The 19630-nt window shown below is 40.7% G+C and overlaps 2 protein-coding genes across 4 annotated transcripts; one reads left to right on the forward strand and one right to left on the reverse strand.

The window, feature by feature from the left end:
- Positions 1–1218: 1218 nt before the first annotated feature.
- Positions 1219–19624, forward strand: gpd1a (glycerol-3-phosphate dehydrogenase 1a). 2 transcript variants are annotated; one of them, XM_066644516.1, is made up of 8 exons: positions 1219–1264; positions 13736–13913; positions 14178–14318; positions 14645–14783; positions 15013–15125; positions 16396–16629; positions 17047–17153; positions 17301–19624. In XM_066644516.1, exons 1-8 carry the CDS (start codon positions 1221–1223, stop codon positions 17395–17397), a joined length of 1053 nt encoding a protein of 350 aa, XP_066500613.1. In that variant the 5' UTR covers positions 1219–1220; the 3' UTR covers positions 17398–19624. The 2 variants fall into 2 exon arrangements, with proteins under 2 accessions (XP_066500613.1, XP_066500614.1); XM_066644517.1 differs by lacking the exon at positions 1219–1264 and adding an exon at positions 13409–13493.
- LOC136665806 (zinc finger protein 135-like) lies at positions 8990–11355 on the reverse strand. Of its 2 annotated transcripts, XM_066643571.1 has the most exons (3): positions 11209–11355; positions 10980–11113; positions 8990–10586 (listed from the first exon to the last, which is right to left on the reverse strand). In XM_066643571.1, exon 3 carries the CDS (start codon positions 10500–10502, stop codon positions 9132–9134), a length of 1371 nt encoding a protein of 456 aa, XP_066499668.1. In that variant the 5' UTR covers positions 10503–10586; positions 10980–11113; positions 11209–11355; the 3' UTR covers positions 8990–9131. The 2 variants fall into 2 exon arrangements, with proteins under 2 accessions (XP_066499668.1, XP_066499669.1); XM_066643572.1 differs by having other exon boundaries at positions 10980–11355.
- Positions 19625–19630: the final 6 nt, after the last annotated feature.

Genomic DNA, 19630 nt, shown 5'->3' on the forward strand with positions numbered 1-19630 from the left:
TGGTGTGTTCTCCCTGTGTCTGAGTGGGTTTCCTCCGGGTGACTGTCTGTGATGAGTGTGGTGTGTTCTCTCTGTGTCTGCGTGTGTTTCCTCCGGGTGACTGTCTGTGAGGAGTGTGGTGTGTTCTCCCTGTGCCTGAGTGGGTTTCCTCCGGGTGACTGTCTGTGAGGAGTGTGTTGTGTTCTCCCTGTGTCTGCATGGGTTTCCTCCCACAGTCCAAACACGCACGTTCGTAGGTGGATTGGAGACTCAAAAGTGTCCATAGGTGCGAGTGAGTGTGTGTCAACCGGTGAATGATTGGCGCCCCCTCCAGGCCGTGTGACTGCCTTGTGCCCAGTGATTCTGTGTAGGCTCGGGATGCACCGCAACACTGAACTGGATAAGGGTTGCAGACAATGAATGAAAAAGTCAATATACACAGTTTGTAATTCATATAAGATAGCAACTTACCTATTAATGGAAAAGTTGGTGCCTTTATTAAATTATTTGTAATTGATTTATTAATGTAATTAAATATAATTATATGTGGTGGAAACGGGATTCAATACTCCTTTCATTTTAGCTTCCCTCTAAGTTTATTTTCTTCTTATCGCTCCTCTTCTTTATTTCTACTCCCTCATTTAAGCTTCTCTTAATTTCTCCTCTCCTCTTTTGGACACCTCTTTCTAATTTTATTAACTTTCTATTCTACTTCTCTTTATTACAGCTTCTCTAAATGTCTCTTCTCTGGACTCAGATATAATGATCTATTTACTAGGCTGGTGTGTGTGTGTGTGTGCGTGAGAGAGAGAGAGAGAGAGAGAGAGAGAGAGAGAGTGAGTAAGTGTTTATCCTCTCAGCTGGGCTGGAGCTGAATATAACTGCTGTGACCGGCCATGAATGTAATTCTTTTGGCCAAGTGAGTGTAAAGTTCACAGCACAAAGCAGCACATTGTTAAACTCCATTAAAGTCCATTGGAGTCCTTTATATCACCTGAGTCTCTGGTAAATTTCAGTTCAAATCCAGTTAAATTTGCTTTGTTTAGTAAAGACCAGCTGGTCATTCCTGCCCTTCACCTTCACACAGAAGCAGCTTCCATACACAGCAGCCTTGACAAAACAAAAGTGGGCGGGGTCAAGTGTTTTTCCTGATTGGATAAAGCAACGGGGGGGAGGGGCGTGTCTTCAGGCACTTAGTGCCAAAATTGGCGAGCAGCTGAGAAGCCTGCGCCCGCCTCGTCATGGCATCACCGAAGAAAGTCTGCATCGTTGGATCTGGAAACTGGTAAAAAGCACACTACACACTTTCTGAGTTTTATTTTTAAAGCTCCGTCACCCTCTGTCCTCCTTCTTCTCTGTACTTGGTGTCTTCTGCGTGGGAAAGGCTTATTGTGTCCTGTTGGTGATTTTAGAGTCTCAAATAATGGTCAGAAGCGTCTTGACTGGGTCAGAAATTGTCCCTTTGTTGTCATTTTTTGTCCAAATGTAGTGCATTATGTTGTGTGACATTTGTGTCCATTGGGCCCAAAATATTAATAATAATAATAATAATAATATATATAATTAGTGCACTATTTGAGCAGAGATTTATAAACAGTGAGCTAATACAGTGTAGTGTTAGTGAACAGAAGCTCAGACCGAACCCAAATATGTTTTTGTTTATTTATGAAGTTATGAAGCTCAGGATAAACAGGTGGATCTTTATTAGAAATACAGTGAATTCCTTATTGCACTTGTTTAGATGCAAAGCATCTCATGGAACTGGCTCTTCACTCGGATATATACTCATTCACATACAAACTAACTCACACTATCAAATACTCACTTTCTCACTCATGTTTAAACTCACACACCCACATTCACTCACTCGTATATAAATGCACAGTCAATCACTCAGTGATGCAGTTAAGTCCGGTTAAATGGTTCTGTGTAGTATCAAAGCAGATTCTCCTGCGCCATTATGGGCGTCTTTACTTGTTGGTGAGTCTGCAGTTACAGGCTGGAAGCAAACAAATACAAAGATGGATGTTTGAAGAAGTCTCTCGCCATGAATATGCTGCTGTCTTCAGTCTTTGTGGTGTGTGGAAGGGAAATAGTAAAGATGTTCATATTTCCAGATTTCCTCTGTTATCTTTCCAGAACTGGATCCATTTTTGTCCAACTTTCCTCCAAAAGGCATCAGGTTATAGTTGAGGGTTCACAGCTACATCACGTCTACACAACGCTTACGGCACGCGTTCAACACAGAACCATAAACTGGCCTTTAGGAACTGCAAAGAAACTGGTGTCATTTCCCACATACGCTGAGAGACACACCCCTAAATACCTCATTTAACGACGTGATACGTGGGTTGACCATTATCTACTAGAACAGAGACAGGATCTGAAACAGATTGAACTGTTGTAAAAGTAAGGATGTGCTAGTCATAAACATCTTCTGAGCTCCTGGGGCTCCAGAAGATCTCCTGAGCTCCTGGGAGTTGACAATGTTTGTCCCACAGACTTTGTTTATCAGATAAGGTCTGGTTATTATCTTTGAGTGCGGGTCACACACCAAACCGTTTTAAATGTTAAGAGAAGTGGTATAATTCAACTAAGGAATAAAGCAATGTACAGCATTGTGCAGTATTTGTGTGTGGAAGCTCAGGCGGAACCTAAATGGTTTGTTAGATAAAATGTCAGTTATTCAGGGTGTAACCAGGATGTTCTGGTTCACTGCTAAATAACTTCACTCGGGGTGGATATCAGCTTAGATTCAATCTCAGATCGATGTGGATGTAATGGATAAAGACATACTGAGCTGTTTTGGTGTAGAAAACTGTTCTGAGACCTCTCTAGGTCAGTATTTAGAAAGTATAATATTACAGTCAGTAATATTAGAAAGCGCACTATAACATCCTCAACAGTTAGTGATTTTATCAACAACCTTCCAGACCTTACCACCATTTCTTTTCCAACTCACCCAAATGACCTGGAGCTCATTACAAACAACCTACACCACTTATTGTGTACAAACCTAGATAGTGTTGCACCAGTCAAGACCAAACAATTTAGAGAGAAAAGGCTTGCTCCATGGTACAGCGACAGCACGCGTGCATTAAAACTGGCTGCTCGTAACCATGAACGTAAATGGAGACACACAAAACTAGAATGTTTCCGAATTGCATGGCAGCACAGCCTCACCGACTACAAACATGCCTTATCTAAAGCCAAATCACAGTACATCTCTTCCCTTATAGAAAACAACAAAGACAACCCTAGATTCCTTTTTAGCACTGTATCAAATCTAATTGGAAACAAAAAGGAAATCAACCCCATTGTTTGCTCTGATTTCTGTAGCAATGACTTTATGAGGTTTTTTAATGATAAAATTGCTTGCATTCGCCTCAAAATCCAAAATCAGTCCAAAGTCACATCGACTCTCGTAGATGAACCCCCCGCCAGCTCTGAGGTGCACTTAGACTACTTGAATTCTGTCGATGAAAATGACTTGCTTAGTTTAATTAGCTCATCTAAATCAACTACATGCTTACTGGATCCTGTACCAACACAATTATTTAAACAAATTTTACCTAAAGTCATTAGACCATTGCTCACAATAATAAACTCATCCCTCAACATTGGATATGTACCAAAACCTCTGAAACTAGCGGTAATCAAACCAATTATTAAAAAACCCAATCTTGACCCTCTTGTACTCGCAAACTACAGGCCAATATCAAACCTCCCTTTTATTGCTAAGATTCTAGAAAAAGTCGTGTCACAGCAGTTGTGCTCTTACCTACAAAACAATGACATTCATGACATTTTTCAATCTGGATTTAGACCAAATCACAGCACAGAAACGGCTCTAACAAGAGTAACTAATGACTTACTCCTTTCACATGATAAGGGCTATATCTCTATTCTGGTGCTGCTTGACCTTAGTGCAGCATTTGATACCATAGATCATGTGATGCTTCTTGATAGGCTGGAAAATCTGGTAGGAATAAAAGGATCTGCCCTCTCTTGGTTCAGATCTTATTTATCCGATCGTTACCAATTTGTTTATCTGAATAATAAATCCTCTAATCATACTTTAGTTAAATATGGTGTCCCACAAGGATCAGTGCTTGGCCCTGTATTGTTCACACTCTACATGCTGCCACTGGGTAGACTAATCCGTAAGCATGGGATTCAATTCCACTGTTATGCTGATGACACACAACTGTATATATCAGCCAAACCCAATGATGTTGCTTGTCTACGTAAAATAACAGAATGTCTAACTGAAATTAAAGACTGGATGATGCAAAACTTTCTCATGTTAAATTCTGATAAAACTGAGGTCTTGTTACTAGGTACAGATACTCAGATACATTCACTCAGAAATGCTGCTATTAATCTTGATAATTCAACAGTAAAACACAATGCCATCATTAAAAACTTAGGTGTAGCCTTTGATTCGACTCTCACATTTGATACCCACATATCCAATACAGTCAAAACCGCCTTCTTCCACCTACGCAATATTGCCAAAATTCGGCATATTTTATCATTAAAAGATGCAGAGAAACTAGTGCATGCTTTTATAACTTCACGTCTAGACTACTGCAATGCGCTCCTGGCAGGGAGCTCGTGCAAAGCGTTACACAAGCTTCAGTTAGTTCAAAATGCAGCAGCCAGGGTGCTCACTAGAGCTAGAAAATTTGAACATATCACCCCAGTTCTCTCGTCCCTACACTGGCTACCTGTAAAATTTCGCATTGACTATAAAATACTCCTCTTAGCTTATAAATCTCTAAACAGTTTAGGCCCGCAGTATCTTACTGAACTTCTCATACCTTATCGCCCGTCACGTACACTTCGTTCACAGGATGCCCATCTACTCTTTGTTCCTCGCATTAAGAAAAACACAGCAGGAGGAAGAGCCTTTTCTCACAAAGCTCCTCAACTCTGGAATAGCCTTCCGGTTACTGTTCGGGGCTCAGACACACTCTCAATCTTTAAATCTAGATTAAAAACCTACCTTTTCAAACAAGCTTTTGGTTAATCACTCACCTTCAGGTTACTCCTTCTATATTGGTGTTCGGGCTGGTTTTCATATTATCACTGTTCTGTATTAATCCTGTCATATCACCATAGCTACAGCATTCTTAGTTAGCTTTGTAGTACCTGCCAACAACGCTGTCTGTCGCTGGGTTCTCTTGCCTGACCAGTGGAAGCTTTTTTCGCAGGACAAATTTCCCCGTTCTTTACCATGACCCTACTAACCTTTTGTATTTTTATTTGTTCCCTTTGTCTGGCTTTCTTTCTCCTGTCTCTCTCTCATGCTTTGAGATGTCCTGCTGCTCTCCAGGTTTTGCCCTGATCCAGCCCGTGTCCTGTACAAGATCCTGGCCTTGCTAAGACTCATACATCACTAATATCATCATCCTCACCATTTTCATTTCTACTTCTCCATCATCACTAATATACTACATTTATATTACTATAACCCCTTCACTTTTACTTCTGTTCTCTATTGTGTCTCCGGTGTCGACCCGAGGAGGATGGGTTCCCCGTATGAGTCTTGGTTCCTTCCAAGGTTTCTTCCTCGTGTGCTGAGGGAGTTTTTCCTTGCCACTGTTGCCCCTGGCTTGCTCATAGGAGGCTTGGACCCGGATCTCTGTAAAGCTGCTTTGTGACGACTTTTTGTTGTGAAAAGCGCTATATAAATAAAATTTGATTGATTTGATTGAGTATTTGAGAGTCGTTCCCTTGTTGCTGAACACCAAAGGTCAGTGTATGGTGCAGAGGCAGGTCAGCTGGGTCTAGCCTGGTTCACTGAAAGCTGAGGCTCTGCTGCTTGATGTGAAAACCATGTGAAGCATATGGTCAAGTCAGAAAACTCAACACTGCCAGCTCCTGGTCTAGCTTGGGGTTCAGGAATGTGTCCCAAAATCGTGTTGCATGTGATATACACCACAGAGATCATGTGACACTGCTGCTGGTCGTAGAGTTGCACGCAACTGCACAGAAATTACATGATTCAAGTGTTGTTTGTTGCCATTTTTTAAATATTGAAAACATTGAAAATTATGAACGTTTTTTCCTTCTCAAAAAGTAGGTTTCTTGATGCTTTCTTTTTATTATGAACAGGGTTCGATGATGGGGAAGCCAGCAAAATATATTCTGACCCAAATGTAGTGTGTGTTAATGAATAACATCAGAACTGGTTCTGCATTCATTCAGCTGTGAAGGACAAGTTTTAACCAGGAGTGTATCCATCTTCCCTGGGTTCTAAGTCTCCCAGGATCTTCTGCATGTTTAGGGACCTACATTGTATGCACAGAAGGATTGGGACACATCATTTAAATCCATATGCATTAATATGGAGTTGTTCCCCCTCTTTGCAATTATAACAGCTTCTATTCATCAGTGTTTCTGTGGGAATGTATTTGTGGGTTTAGAGACTGATGTTTGATGAGAGGGTCTGGTTCTAGTTTATCCCAAAGTTGTTTTTAATGGGGCTGAGGTCAGAGCTCTGTGAGGGCCAGTCAAGATCTTCCACACCAAACACCTAACAATGCATTTATGGACCTTGCTTTGCGTACAGAGGCACAGTCATGCTGGAACAGAAAAGGGACGTGCCCACAATGCCTTAGTTTGCTGAACTAGTTTCCCTTCACTGGAACTAAGAGGTGGAAGTCAACGCCTGAAAAACAAGCCCATAGCATACCAATTCTATCCATTTTTACAGCAGCGTGCTTTACACCACTCCATCCAATGCTTCCCATTGTGCTTGGTGATGTAAGGCTTGTATGCAGCTACTCAGCTATGCTATAAAGCTCCCAGAGCAGTTTTGTGCAGAGTAGGTTTGGAAGTGGGCTGCCATTTTGTGGCTGAATTGCTGTGGTTCCTAAACACTTCCATTTTTCAATCCATAGCTCTTCTAAATCGCTAATAATTTCATGAACTGACTTGTTGCAACGATGGCATTTTACGGTACCATGCTTGAATTCTGTGAGCTCTTTAGAATAACCCATTCTTTTAAAGATGTTTGTAAAGGCACACTGCATGGTTAGGTACTGGATTTTTATAAACCCGAATTCAACCTGAAGGACATGTAACCCTTGGAAGATAGTAATTAACCCAGAATTAGCATGCTAATGAGAAGATTTTTCAAAGCTTGATGGTGCACATTTTAATTAGTAATATTTAATTGTTCAAATTTTGATACATCTTAGATATTAGAGTTATACCAAATGTGGAAACTATATTTATGCATCTCTAAATACAAGTCTGAAAATACTCTTACACACTGTGCAGAGGCTTCACTTTTGTAATGTGTGAATGCGATGTTATTTCCAGAGATTCTCCTTTGTGTGAATGCACTAGTGACTTTTAAGAGAATACTGGCAAGTTAAAATCTTACCCACACTTTAAGCACTTTTAAGGTTTCTATCCTGTGTGAATGAGCCAATGATTTTTCGGATTGGAAAACTCATCCCACACTTTGAACAACAATAATATGGTTTCTCTCCAGTGTGAATGTGCTGGTGTATTTTGAGAGAACTAATTTCATTAACTCTTCCCACACTCTGAGCACTGATACGGTTTCTCTCCTGTGTGAATGCACTGGTGTTGTTTGTGAGAACTCTGCCCGGTAAAAATCTTCAATCTGAATAGTGGTGAGGTTTCTTTCTCTGTACATGTAGGTATTTTTCTGACAGGTGTTTATTAATGTGAGGAGTGGCTGAGGATGTTTCTTGAGAACCTTATTGTAGCCTCACATTTAATCTCTTTTGATTTCTACATTATGATATACTCCTCTTGGTGGTATTTCTTCATGTATCTGTGAAAGCAAAATAGAACGGCCTTTGACACTAGGAGCAGGGCAAGAGATGTTATTTCTTTTATAGAAGAGAAAAAGGAAAATAAAATTAGATTCAACAACATTTAGACAGTTTAGCAACGAGTTTGATGATACACTTTCAGAGTCCCAGTTCACAAACCCATTAGGATTCTTCCAGGTTAAATCCTCCAACTAACCACTATTTACAGCTAACTTTAACTTCCTTACACCACACCCAGTGCCTCTTCCTTTACTCCAGCTTTCAGACAGTGGTGTTACTCACAGACCCATCTCCACATTATCCAGCTACTTGATAGCACACTGCTAAAACATACCACAAACAGAATTGGTTTGACTGCATTACAGTGTAAAATCCAGTTTCTCTGTGTATTTCACACTAACTCTGAAATCTTGATTAGCTCTTGAGTTCAGTACAGACAAAACATTCAAGTTCTGAACCTTCCTTTTCAAGAAGACAAAATTTATTTCGCCATTTCTATGAGAGACCGTTACAAACGCAGAGCTCTTAAGTAAAACGTGCAGAATGTCTCTCAGACAGCTCTCCTTCTCCCTCAGAGTCCCACTCCATTACCCACCCCCTGCGCTGCGATTGGCTGAAAGTTCATTCCAGGTGCTCTCTGATTGGCCAGTTCCTATCCTCGTTACCATAGGAGTGTTTCCATTGGAGAGTAGTCGGCAGCAGTACTGCTGCTCCAGCAAACACAAGTTTAAAAGAACAGGCGCCATTTTAAACAGTTTTCAGCAGCATATGTTTATTTATTCACTAACGCTACACTGCACAGACAAACAGTGTTTGGCAGCATACGATATTCACTAAAGCTAAAATGTAAGCAATTTACATAACGTTAGTTTTGATTAAATAATCACTTCTGCCATTATAACACGAAAGGTTTGGGAATATATAAGTTGAATTTTTTATTATTATCATTAATTTTAGTCCTACAATTAGACTGCAATTTAAAAATACTTACTGCCTAGTGTTAATTGGTGCAGTGTAGCAAGAGTGTAAATAAAATGAAATAAGCCAAAATGGGGAGCAATTTTGAGTGCTGCCAGCTGCCAGCTAGTCTAACAGTCTGCTTATAGAACTCTTATTCTTATAGAATACTATCTGAGAAAGAGACACAACATATAATTTTCACTTATTTTATTTTTAAACAAGTCTGTAAAGGTATATATCCCTCCAGAATACATATTGCACGTTTTAGATTCGTTTTTAGGTCAGAAATATTACATTCAAACAATATATTTATAAGGATCTAAAACTGCAACGTTGCTACTGTGTCTGAGGGTAATCTCACACTGTGCAGTAGCATTACTTTTGTTCTGTGTGACTGCACTGATGTTTTTGAAGATTCCTCTGTCTGGTAAAACTCTTCTCACACACTGAGCACAGATACGATTTCTCTCCTGTGTGAATATGCTTGTGTCTTTTGAGAGAACAATGATGAGAAAAACCTTTCCCACACTCTGAACATTGATATGGTTTCTCTCCCGTGTGAATGTGCTGGTGTTCTAGGAGACTTCTATGTCTCGTAAAATTCATCCCACACTCTGAACAGAGATAGGGTTTCTCTCCTGTGTGAATGCGCTGGTGTTCTAAGAGATGGCCCAGTTGATTAAAACTCTTACCACATTCTGAACATAAATAAGGTTTCTGCCCTGTGTGAATGTGCTGGTGTTCTAAGAGACTCCTCCGTCTCCGAAAATTCATCCCACATTCTGAACAGGAATAAGGTTTCTCTCCTGTGTGAATGCGCTGGTGTTGTTTGAGAGAAGTAAGTTGATTAAAACTTTTCCCACACTCGGAGCACTGGTACGGTTTCTCTCCTGTGTGAATGCGCAGATGCACTTTGAGATTAGTCCAATATTTAAAACATCTCCCACACACTGAACAGGAATACGGCTTCTCCCCTGTGTGAATGCGCTGGTGTTCGTGCAGATGACTCTGTCTAGTAAAACGTTGTCCACACTCTGAACATGAATACGGTTTCTCTCCTTTGTGAATACGCTGATGTCTTTTAAGAGAACTCTGTTGATTAAAACACTTCCCACACTCTGAGCACCGATGGGGTTTCTCTCCCGTGTGAATGCGCTGATGTTGAGTGAGAGAATTAAGTTGACTGAAAGTCGTCCCACACTCCGAGCACTGATATGGTTTCTGTTCTGTGTGAATGCGCTGGTGCTGTTGAAGATTACTCCATCGATTAAAACTCTTCTCACACTTTGAACAAGAAAATGGTTTCTCTCCTGTGTGAATGCGCTGGTGTTGTTGGAGATTACTCCGACGGTTAAAACTCTTCCCACACTCGGAGCAGGAATATGGTTTCCCTCCTGTGTGTGTACGCTGGTGTCGTTTAAGAGAACTCTGTTGATTAAAGCTCTTCCCACACTCTGAGCACTGATGTGGTTTCTCTCCAGTGTGAATGTGTACATGTGTTTGGAGATGACTCGGTCGAGTAAAACTGTGTCCACACTCTGAACAGGAGTAAAGTGTCTCGCCTGTTTGAACGTGCTGGTGTTGTTTTTGAGAACTCTGCGCAGAAAAACTCCTGTCTGAGCAGTCATTAGTTTTCTTTTTGTTTGTGCAAGATGTGTTACTGTGAGGGGTCGCCGAAGACGCTTCTTGGGAACTGGAACTTCTGCACATCGTATTCTCACATTTAAACTCGTCTGATTTCAACATTGTGATATAATCCTCTTGATATAGTTGTGGAAGTAAAGTAGAACTGTCTTGGACAATAGAAGCAAGGGAACACTTGATAATTTTCTAAAAGAGAAAAAGGTAAAATTCAGTGTTAGATTTGGTTGTAACTTTGTCTGTCTTCTCTCCAAGCAGGATAACGCACTTTAATGTTGCTATATTTTTAAAAACGTGATTATCATCTCCAAATTATTATGCAGACAGTTCTCAGAAGTAATTAATAAATCTTTTGATAGATGGCTTACAGAATTTGAGGATTTTGCATTTCAGCAACAGTAAAAAGAATTCCATACATTTCATAGTCATATACAGGGGTTCAGACACCCCCTGGAAAAATCTTGTTGATGTGGAGACAGCTGACAAAAACAACAGAATGAAAAAAATCTGAATGTTAATGACTGAAACTGAACCTAGGGTAAAAAGTTACACAAAATAATTTTTTAAAAAATGGTAGCATACAGTGAAGTTCACATCCTGTCTGTTAGGAATGCTCCTCTTCTGGTGGTACTTCTGCCAACCTTTACAACTCCTCAAGCGTTTGATCAGTGATGTGTTTTGTGGACCCACCACCTCTCTCACATCTTAGACCAAGACTGTAACAAAAAGAGAAAATTTCTGCCCCATTTCTGTGAGACCAAAGTACAAACAGCATGTAAACAGTGTGAAAAAGATCTACACAGATCTTTACCTCGAGTAAAACACATCCTGAATCTATCTCCAACACAGCTCTCCTTCTGATCCTCCCTCAGCCATAGTTCGCACTATGGCAACACCCACCCCCTGCATTACAATTGGCTGGAAGCTCATAAAGACAGATCTCTGATTGGTCAGTTGCTGTTGAGATGCGTTCGTTGCCATAGCAGTGATGCCACTGGAGAGCAGGCAGCAGCAGTTAGATTGACCTGCTGCTCCAACAAACTGTATCTTAAAGGAACAGTAGGCATTTAAAAAGTTTTCAGCATTTATTCACAAATATTACTTTAACAGTTATGTTATTGTTTTATTTGCTCATAATTGACTTCAAAGATTTTCCTACTAAAAATATTTTAATTCATAGCTGTGAGTGGATAAAAAGTGTTTGGCAAAACTGGGTGGGCACGACTTTTTGTCATCAGGGTGGGCGAGGTGGTATATATAATATAAAATAATGTAAAATAACTATTCATTTTCACTGTTATAGCACCCTGAAACTCTGGTGGACACAAGATACAGCCATTTACCCTTACATACAGTTACAGAAATTTACAGATGCTTTGATATACTACCTCTGTGTGGTTTGAATATACCCTTTCAAGACTAAAGTCTGAAATATTATTAATTTAAATGAGCACTAATGGGGAGCAATTTGGATGATGTTAGCTGCCAGTTGGTCTAGTTAAACAGTCCACTGTGATGTGCTTATTTCTGAGAAACAAACAAAAATTTTTTTTTACTGTTTAAACAACAGTGAATAATGTATGCAGCACATAGCTTTATACATTTCAGCACAGTAGTTATTGTTTTGTTGGTTTTGTATCATATTCTAGTAATTTCTAAAAATGTAGACAGATGTGACTTGTTAAAGGACGTGATAAAAATAAATTACAGGGTAGTGACTTATTTATACTTCAGTGTTTTTGGAGATACCTTAATCTTCTAAAATGTATTCATCACTCTGAACAGAATTACAGTTTCTCTCCTGGGTGAATGTACTCTTGTTCTTGGAGATTAATTCTTCTTTTAAAACTTTGCCCACATTCTAAGCACTGATATGGTTTCTCCCCTGTGTGATCATGCTGGTGTTGTTTAAGAGAGGTTTGATATGTAAATCTCTTCCCAAACTCTAAACAGGAATAAGGTTTCTGTCCTGTATGAATGCGCTGGTGTTCTTGGAGACCCCTCAGTACCCTATAACTCTTACCACACTCAGAACAGGAATAGGGTTTCTCTCCAGTGTAGTGGTACTGATGTGATTGGAGAGTCTTCAGTCTCCTAAAATTCATCCCACACTCAGAACAGAAATATGGTTTCTCTCCTGTGTGAATGAGGTGGTGTTTGAGAGAATACTAAGGAGTAAATCTCTTCTCATACTCAAGTCTTCATTTTGTCTATACAAAATGTGTTTGGGTGCCAGATATAGCGTTTGGTGTAAACAAGTGTATTTCTTGAGAACTGGAGCTTTCATAAACTGTATTCTCACATTGAATCTCTTCTGATTTCAACATTTCCTGATGCATTTGTGGAAGTAAAATAGAACTGTCTTGAACACTGGAATCAGGAATAGAGCTGAAAACAGACGAAGGTAAATTTAAGCTGTAAGACTATAGAAGGGAACAAGTAGAGTTCAGTGTGAAACTCGAATTTGTGAAGTGGCAAAAATGACAAACCCTCTCCTGATTGAGCTCCTGAGCTCAGTGTGGACAAAACTCTCGGATTTCACATCTAACTTTTCAAGAAGGAAATGTTTAATTCCCCGTTTCTGTGGGAGACTTATAGATACAACGTGCAAACATTGTGAAAAACCATACACAGCTCTTCACCTTAAGTAAAACACACTGTATTCATCTCCAACGCTAGTCTTCTCCCTCCGCTCCAACACAAACCCCCTGCGCTGTGATTGGCTGGAATCTCATTACAGCTGCTCTCTGATTGGTCAGTTGCGGTTGAGAGGCGATCCTTGTTGCTATAGGGGATTTTCTACTGGAGAGCAGGCGGCACTGCTGCTCCAACAAACTATATTTTAAAGGAACAGGAGTCCGTGTAAATACACAGTAAATTCACCAGTGTTAAATTAACACTCTTAGTGTAATAATTTAGCACTCTTGATGTTAAGTTAACACTAATAGTGTTGATTTAACTCTGCTGAATTTACTGTGTAGTGCGGATCAATGCTAATCATTGCTAGGCCGCGTGGGGGTTTTGAGGAATGTCACAATAATATTATCATGGTCATGTCATTAAACCTGAAGGCACTTCCCAGATAAACAAGTGCTGGTACAGTTCTTGTTTAATACATTTTCTGACTCTTTTTGTTCACACATTAGGATATTGGTCCTGACCTGGCCCAACTTATTGACCTAGCTAACTGCCCAGATCTGTCCTGGCTGACTCCATTTAGATCTGACCCAGCTGACTTCGCCCATACATTAATTATTTAATAATTTACCACATCAAAACACAAAATATTGTTATAGCTGATATTTAACATACTATTTCTCTTTCTCTCTCTCCATTAGGGGTTCTGCCATTGCAAAGATAGTTGGGCTGAATGCAGGTCTAAACCAGAGGTTTGACTCCACTGTGAACATGTGGGTGTTTGAGGAGGTGGTTAATGGGCGTAAACTCACTGAAATAATTAATACACAGCATGAGAACGTCAGATACCTGCCTGGACACAGACTGCCGGAAAATGTGGTGAGACATCAGTCCCAATACAACACACTTTCTACAGTATCTACACTGTAATATGTGCTATGCTTATTTTGGTGCAGAAGCTCGGATCTAATCCCTAACCCATTCACACAGGCATTCGTGAATTCTCTGTGCAATAATTTAATGCACTATTACATAATTTTAACTCAATTAACAGTGTTAATTATTACATTGCTGGAATGATTCTGAAACCGCTAAATTTACTGTAATATTGTAATTAATCATACGTCTCCTATCTTTTCTCAGGTGGCAGTAGCAGATCTTGTAGAAGCTGTGTGCGGAGCTGATATTCTGCTCTTTGTGGTCCCGCATCAGTTCATCAGCCAAGTGTGTGACACCATTCAGGGAAAGATTAAAGCAGACGCTCTGGGAATGTCACTCATCAAGGTGTGTTTCTTCCTCACACGTCTATTCTTGTGAAAATGTCTGGTAAATAATCTTTCTATCTGGGGTTTTTATGATTGATGCAATCACCAAATAAAAGTTATTTTCAGGCAATTAATTCACAACTTTTATTATATTCATCTCTTAGAAAATACTGAGGTCCTGAAGGGTATGGTTTTCATGTGAATATATTTGTGTGTGTCTCTGAGATTTTATCAGTAGGTGCTTCCTTACACACTCTTGAGTAGTCTGCTTATAGAAAATAGGACTCCTGATGTATGCCCTGCAGAAAGATGACCGTGTCTTTGTGTGTGTGTGTGTGTGAGTAGGGTGTAGATGAAGGTCCTGATGGTCTGAAGTTGATCTCGGAGGTGATTCGGGAGAAGCTGGGCATTAGCATGAGCGTGCTAATGGGCGCCAACATTGCGAATGAGGTGGCAGAGGGAAAATTCTGTGAGACCACCATCGGTAAACACACAGCTCATTCCAATCATTTACTTTTCAGTCCCAACAGCCATTCTGTACAAGGTGTTAATTTTCCAGGAACTAGGAAAATGCAGGTATTGTGGGGTTTTTCTTAGAATGCAGAACATCAAAATTTGGCCGTTGTCAGAAAGGCTCAGATACTTACGCCTTGCTATTACTCATGCTTCACACATCAAATTCAAGAAATGAAATGTGTGTGTGTGTGTATTAGGCTGTAAGAATAAGGACCATGGATCACTGCTGAAGGAGCTGATGCAGACAGAACACTTCAGGGTCTCTGTGGTGGAGGAAGCTGATGTGGTTGAAATTTGCGGCGCCTTGAAGGTTAGCTGATATTTCCTATATATTCCTTTTGGATTGGCCAGAAATATCCAGACAGCTCTCCAGTTACTGAATTCATCCACGTTACGGTGTAACTTCTGTTGCAAGAACACTCTGGGACACTCAGATATAAGCTTAAGGTCTCCATGCTCAACACTAAAAGTAGGATAAAGCAATGTGAAACCTGTCAGTTCTGTACAGCATTCTCTGGAGTAATGGAGCTTTGGGACTGAACCCACTCATTTTCTCATTGCTGAAGGCAACCTAGTCCTCACAGCAAAGCTCCAGAATCTAGTGTAAAACCTTCTTACAAATGTAAACTCTGAGAAAGAATATGAAATACAATTTTAGGGTCTTGATGGATAAGCAGCTGTAAGCTGTCCAGTAGAGGGCACTGTGTATATATCTCACTATTGGTGCTTTTACACTGCATGGAACCTACAGGAACCTGGTAAGTTTTCAGTCCCAGTTCACTCTGGGTTCCAACCGTGCTGAGTAGGTACTAAATTATGATGTGGAAACCCTGCAGAGCTCTGATTGGCCAGAGAAACATGTCTCACTAAAACAAGCAGAGCTCATTCAAATCCAGCACAAACCACTGCTTACAGAAGCGACACATTTATTAAGTTACAGCAGCTTTCACATTTATTTTCGGGCCGACTCCTTGGGCCGTTGGTCGATGAAATTTCCAGTGAAAGCCGAATGTGCAACGAGTAAAACTGATCTGTGAGAACTGGGGCGCTGAGCCGTGTTCAGTCCAAAAACAAAAACGAGTGAATACAGGACGAGTAAACAGCACCGCCGTAGTTGTGGATTTCAAAGCCAGCGATTCCTGTTATTGGGGGGGTTTCAACGTCACCGGCTTCATTTCGCGTAGGAGCCCCGCCAGTGGAAAAGAGACAAACTTGAAGCGTGTCGAGTCGAGCCGGACCCATGTGGTGAAGCCACTAGCAGTTTTTTTTTTTTTAAGCATTGCTGTGAGGATTTGATGGCTTTCAGCCATGAGAGCACTAGTAATGTCAGGGTCTGATACTGGATGATTAGTTGGGGATCATAAACACCACTCCAACTCATTCTTCTGAGAAAACACAGAGCCACTGCTCCTCACCCAGCTCTTGACACTGGGCCTGTTCACTCTAGACTTAAGTCTGAATGCTCCAGAGTGCCACACTTTATTTAATTACTTTCTGTGGAGATGAGAAAACCGACTGAACCATGTCTAAAATGGCTGCCTTTAAACTTTTGAACATTGTGTGTGTTGTCGTCCCTCTAGAACGTCGTGGCAGTCGGAGCAGGGTTCTGTGATGGATTGGGTTATGGTGATAACACTAAAGCTGCGGTGATTAGACTGGGGCTGATGGAGATGATCTCCTTTGCTCGGTTCTTTTGCTCTGGCTCTGTTTCCGCAGCAACATTCCTAGAGAGCTGCGGCGTTGCTGACCTCATCACCACGTGCTACGGGGGTCGCAACCGGCGCATCGCAGAGGCCTTCGCTAAGACTGGAAGGGTGAGAAACCAGTGTCTCAGGATCAGTCTCAATATCTCTGTAGTTTCTCCTGGACAACGTTGAGGTCATATGGCAAGACTGTGTGGAAACTGAAGCTTGTGTCTCCTGCTGCTCATATGTTTCTCCTGAGAAAGAGTCCGGAGATTGTACTGATATTACTGGAGGTCTCAGTAAAGTCTCATGCTGGGCTCAGATTACAAGACGCAGAGAACTCTCACAGAGAGCTGATGAAAACTAGGACGAATTCACATCAGCGTTATCAAAGATTTGAAATGTTTGTTTGAATTTATTTCAGGAACTGGATGGAAACCTGCTGAGACTTTTTTTTTTGCCTTTGCTTTGCCTTTGTTATTGTGTTTGTGGAGGTAACCATCTGTACAATTCAGTATTACCTGTGTGTGTGTGTGTGTGTGTTAGTCGTTGGAGGAGCTGGAGAAGGAGATGCTGAATGGGCAGAAGCTGCAGGGTCCAGCCACTGCTTCAGAGGTTCACGTTATTCTCAAAAACAAAAACCTATTGGACAAGTAAGAGCCCCCCCTCGACCCCGATACGTCACACACATCATCACTGTAACCCAGATGTTAATCTTTGCTTTTTTTTTATTCCACTTGAAAACATCATCTGTTCTGTCTCCCACACCTATTTCATAAACGTATTCTCTCTCTCTCTAGATTTCCTCTGTTTAGTGCTGTGTACGAGATCTGCTTTGAGGGTCGTCCTGTCAAAGACTTCATCAGCTTTTTGCAGAATCATCCACAACATCTGTGAGGATAAAGGACTAACCCTTATTTTTAAGCCCCACCTACAAGAACAAACACCAAGGACAACCAATGGCTCATGAGCTGCTGAAACACCTGGACGTCTAAGGTTCTGTTTCATGCTGTTTTTATATTTAGATAAGGACTAACGTTGCAAAGCATGTGAAAACAAGGCACATGAAAATCCTTGACCTCCCTAAGCAGATATTTTACATGATCTGCTTGGACGAGTGTATTTGTTTAATGTGTGTGTATGACGTGCCTCCATCTGCTGTAGCTTTTATCAGTCTCGTAGTGTAAGAAATGTGTCTACTGACAAATGCCTTAAAGTGAAATGAAGTGACCTTGTAGGTGTGTTTTATGATAATTGTTTCTTATTTTATATTATTCCTGCAGAAGTCAGAATGCTAGTCCCACACTTAAAGATTCACACAGGCCTAGAACTAGTGTGTATTATGTATTTTGCTGTGTTAGGTAGTACTCTGTAGCACAGTACTGCATCATTGGTTTAGGAGGAATTCACAATTTTGTGACTTTCGATGCTCTTTCACTGCAACTCCCAGAATACTTCTGTAAATACTCTATATTGCCACCAAGAACTTCATTCATTCATTCATTGTCTGAAAGCACTTATCCAATTCAGAGTCGTGGTGGGTCCGGAGCCTACCCACAATCATTGGGCGCAAGGTGGGAACACACACTGGAGGGGGTGGCAGTCCTTCACAGGGCGACACACACTTACACATTCGCTCACGGACACTTTTTGAATTGACAATCCACCGCCCAACGTGTTTGTTTTTTTGTTTTTTTTTTGGACTGTGGGAGGAAACTGGAGCACCTGGAAGAAACCCACGCAGACAGATAGAACACACCAAGAACTTGCCCATTATAATAATTTTCTGACTTCACCTTTCATGATGGGGGTGGCACCGTGGTGCAGCAGGTTAGTGTCGCAGTCACACAGCTCCAGGGTCCTGGAGGTTGTGGGTTCGAGTTTCGCTCCGGGTGACTGTCTGTGAGGAGTGTGGTGTGTTCTCCCTGTGTCTGCGTGGGTTTCCTCCGGGTGACTGTCTGTGAGGAGTGTGGTGTGTTCTCCCTGTGTCTGCGTGGGTTTCCTCCGGGTGACTGTCTGTGAGGAGTGTGGTGTGTTCTCCCTGTGTCTGCGTGGGTTTCCTCCAATGATTCCAGGTAGGCTCTGGACCCACCGCGACCCTGAATTGTGTGTTAAAAAAACGTGTGTTTTTTTAAGGGTTACACACAATGAATGAATGAACTTTCATGATGCATCACCAGAAGGTGGGGTTACTTGTCTTTAACTGAGAGACTGTAGAGAGTACTGTAACAGCACTGAGTGGACATGTTCACAACAGACAAAAGTGTAGTTTCATTTTTCAATTTTGACCCCAGTGCTCCTTTAAACAAGCCACGATCAGAGAGCGTTAAACTACAGGATCATTACAACAGACCCAAACAAATACAGTTAACCAATTGGGATAAAATTACGGTGCAAGAGTTGTATATTTTATAAATATCTTATTTGTTTAAATCGGGGCAAAAGGGTATATTTTTTTTTGATATGAAATAGACCTTTGTGGGGTTTTAAAAAAGGACACATTACTCAGTTATACACAGGATTCCCACAGGACTCTCTCATGTCGTCATCGTCGTCGGCAATGTCCAGCTTTGGAAAATTACAAACTGAAACTTGTTTAATTAAATATTCCATTTAAAATGTTCCAAATCCAAAATAATGTGCAATAAACATCTGACAAAAGCAAACTGGAAAAATTATACAAACAAAAGTTTTTTTGGTGTAATTCAAGATTCAAAGTTCTCCACCTCTTTTGTCATTTTTCGATATCAGATTCACATCTCTCTCCTAAGGGAAGTTTAACTTGTGATTAACGTGATTACATTTTATATTCTTTGGACACCACTAATGTTTATAAAAAGGCCTTTTATTTAAAATGTAGCAGTCGATCAGACATTTCTTCTGTTTTTTTAAGCACCATTTTAAAAACACACCCGCAGTTCTACCGCCACAACTCACTGATAGATGTTTTCTATTGGAAGGTCCCAGTTAATGGTGTGTGGGTGGTGTAATGTGTCAAATGTACATTCATTTTTCTACCGCTCTGAAGCAAATGTAAACTGTTCTGGACGTCTGTAAATGGGACTGTAAAACACCAACTGTTTTAAATAATAAAAGCGTACATATTTCTGGTGGAGATGATTTTGACTTT

Source organism: Hoplias malabaricus, chromosome 14 (genome assembly GCF_029633855.1).
Source record: "Hoplias malabaricus isolate fHopMal1 chromosome 14, fHopMal1.hap1, whole genome shotgun sequence".
NCBI lineage: Eukaryota > Metazoa > Chordata > Actinopteri > Characiformes > Erythrinidae > Hoplias > Hoplias malabaricus.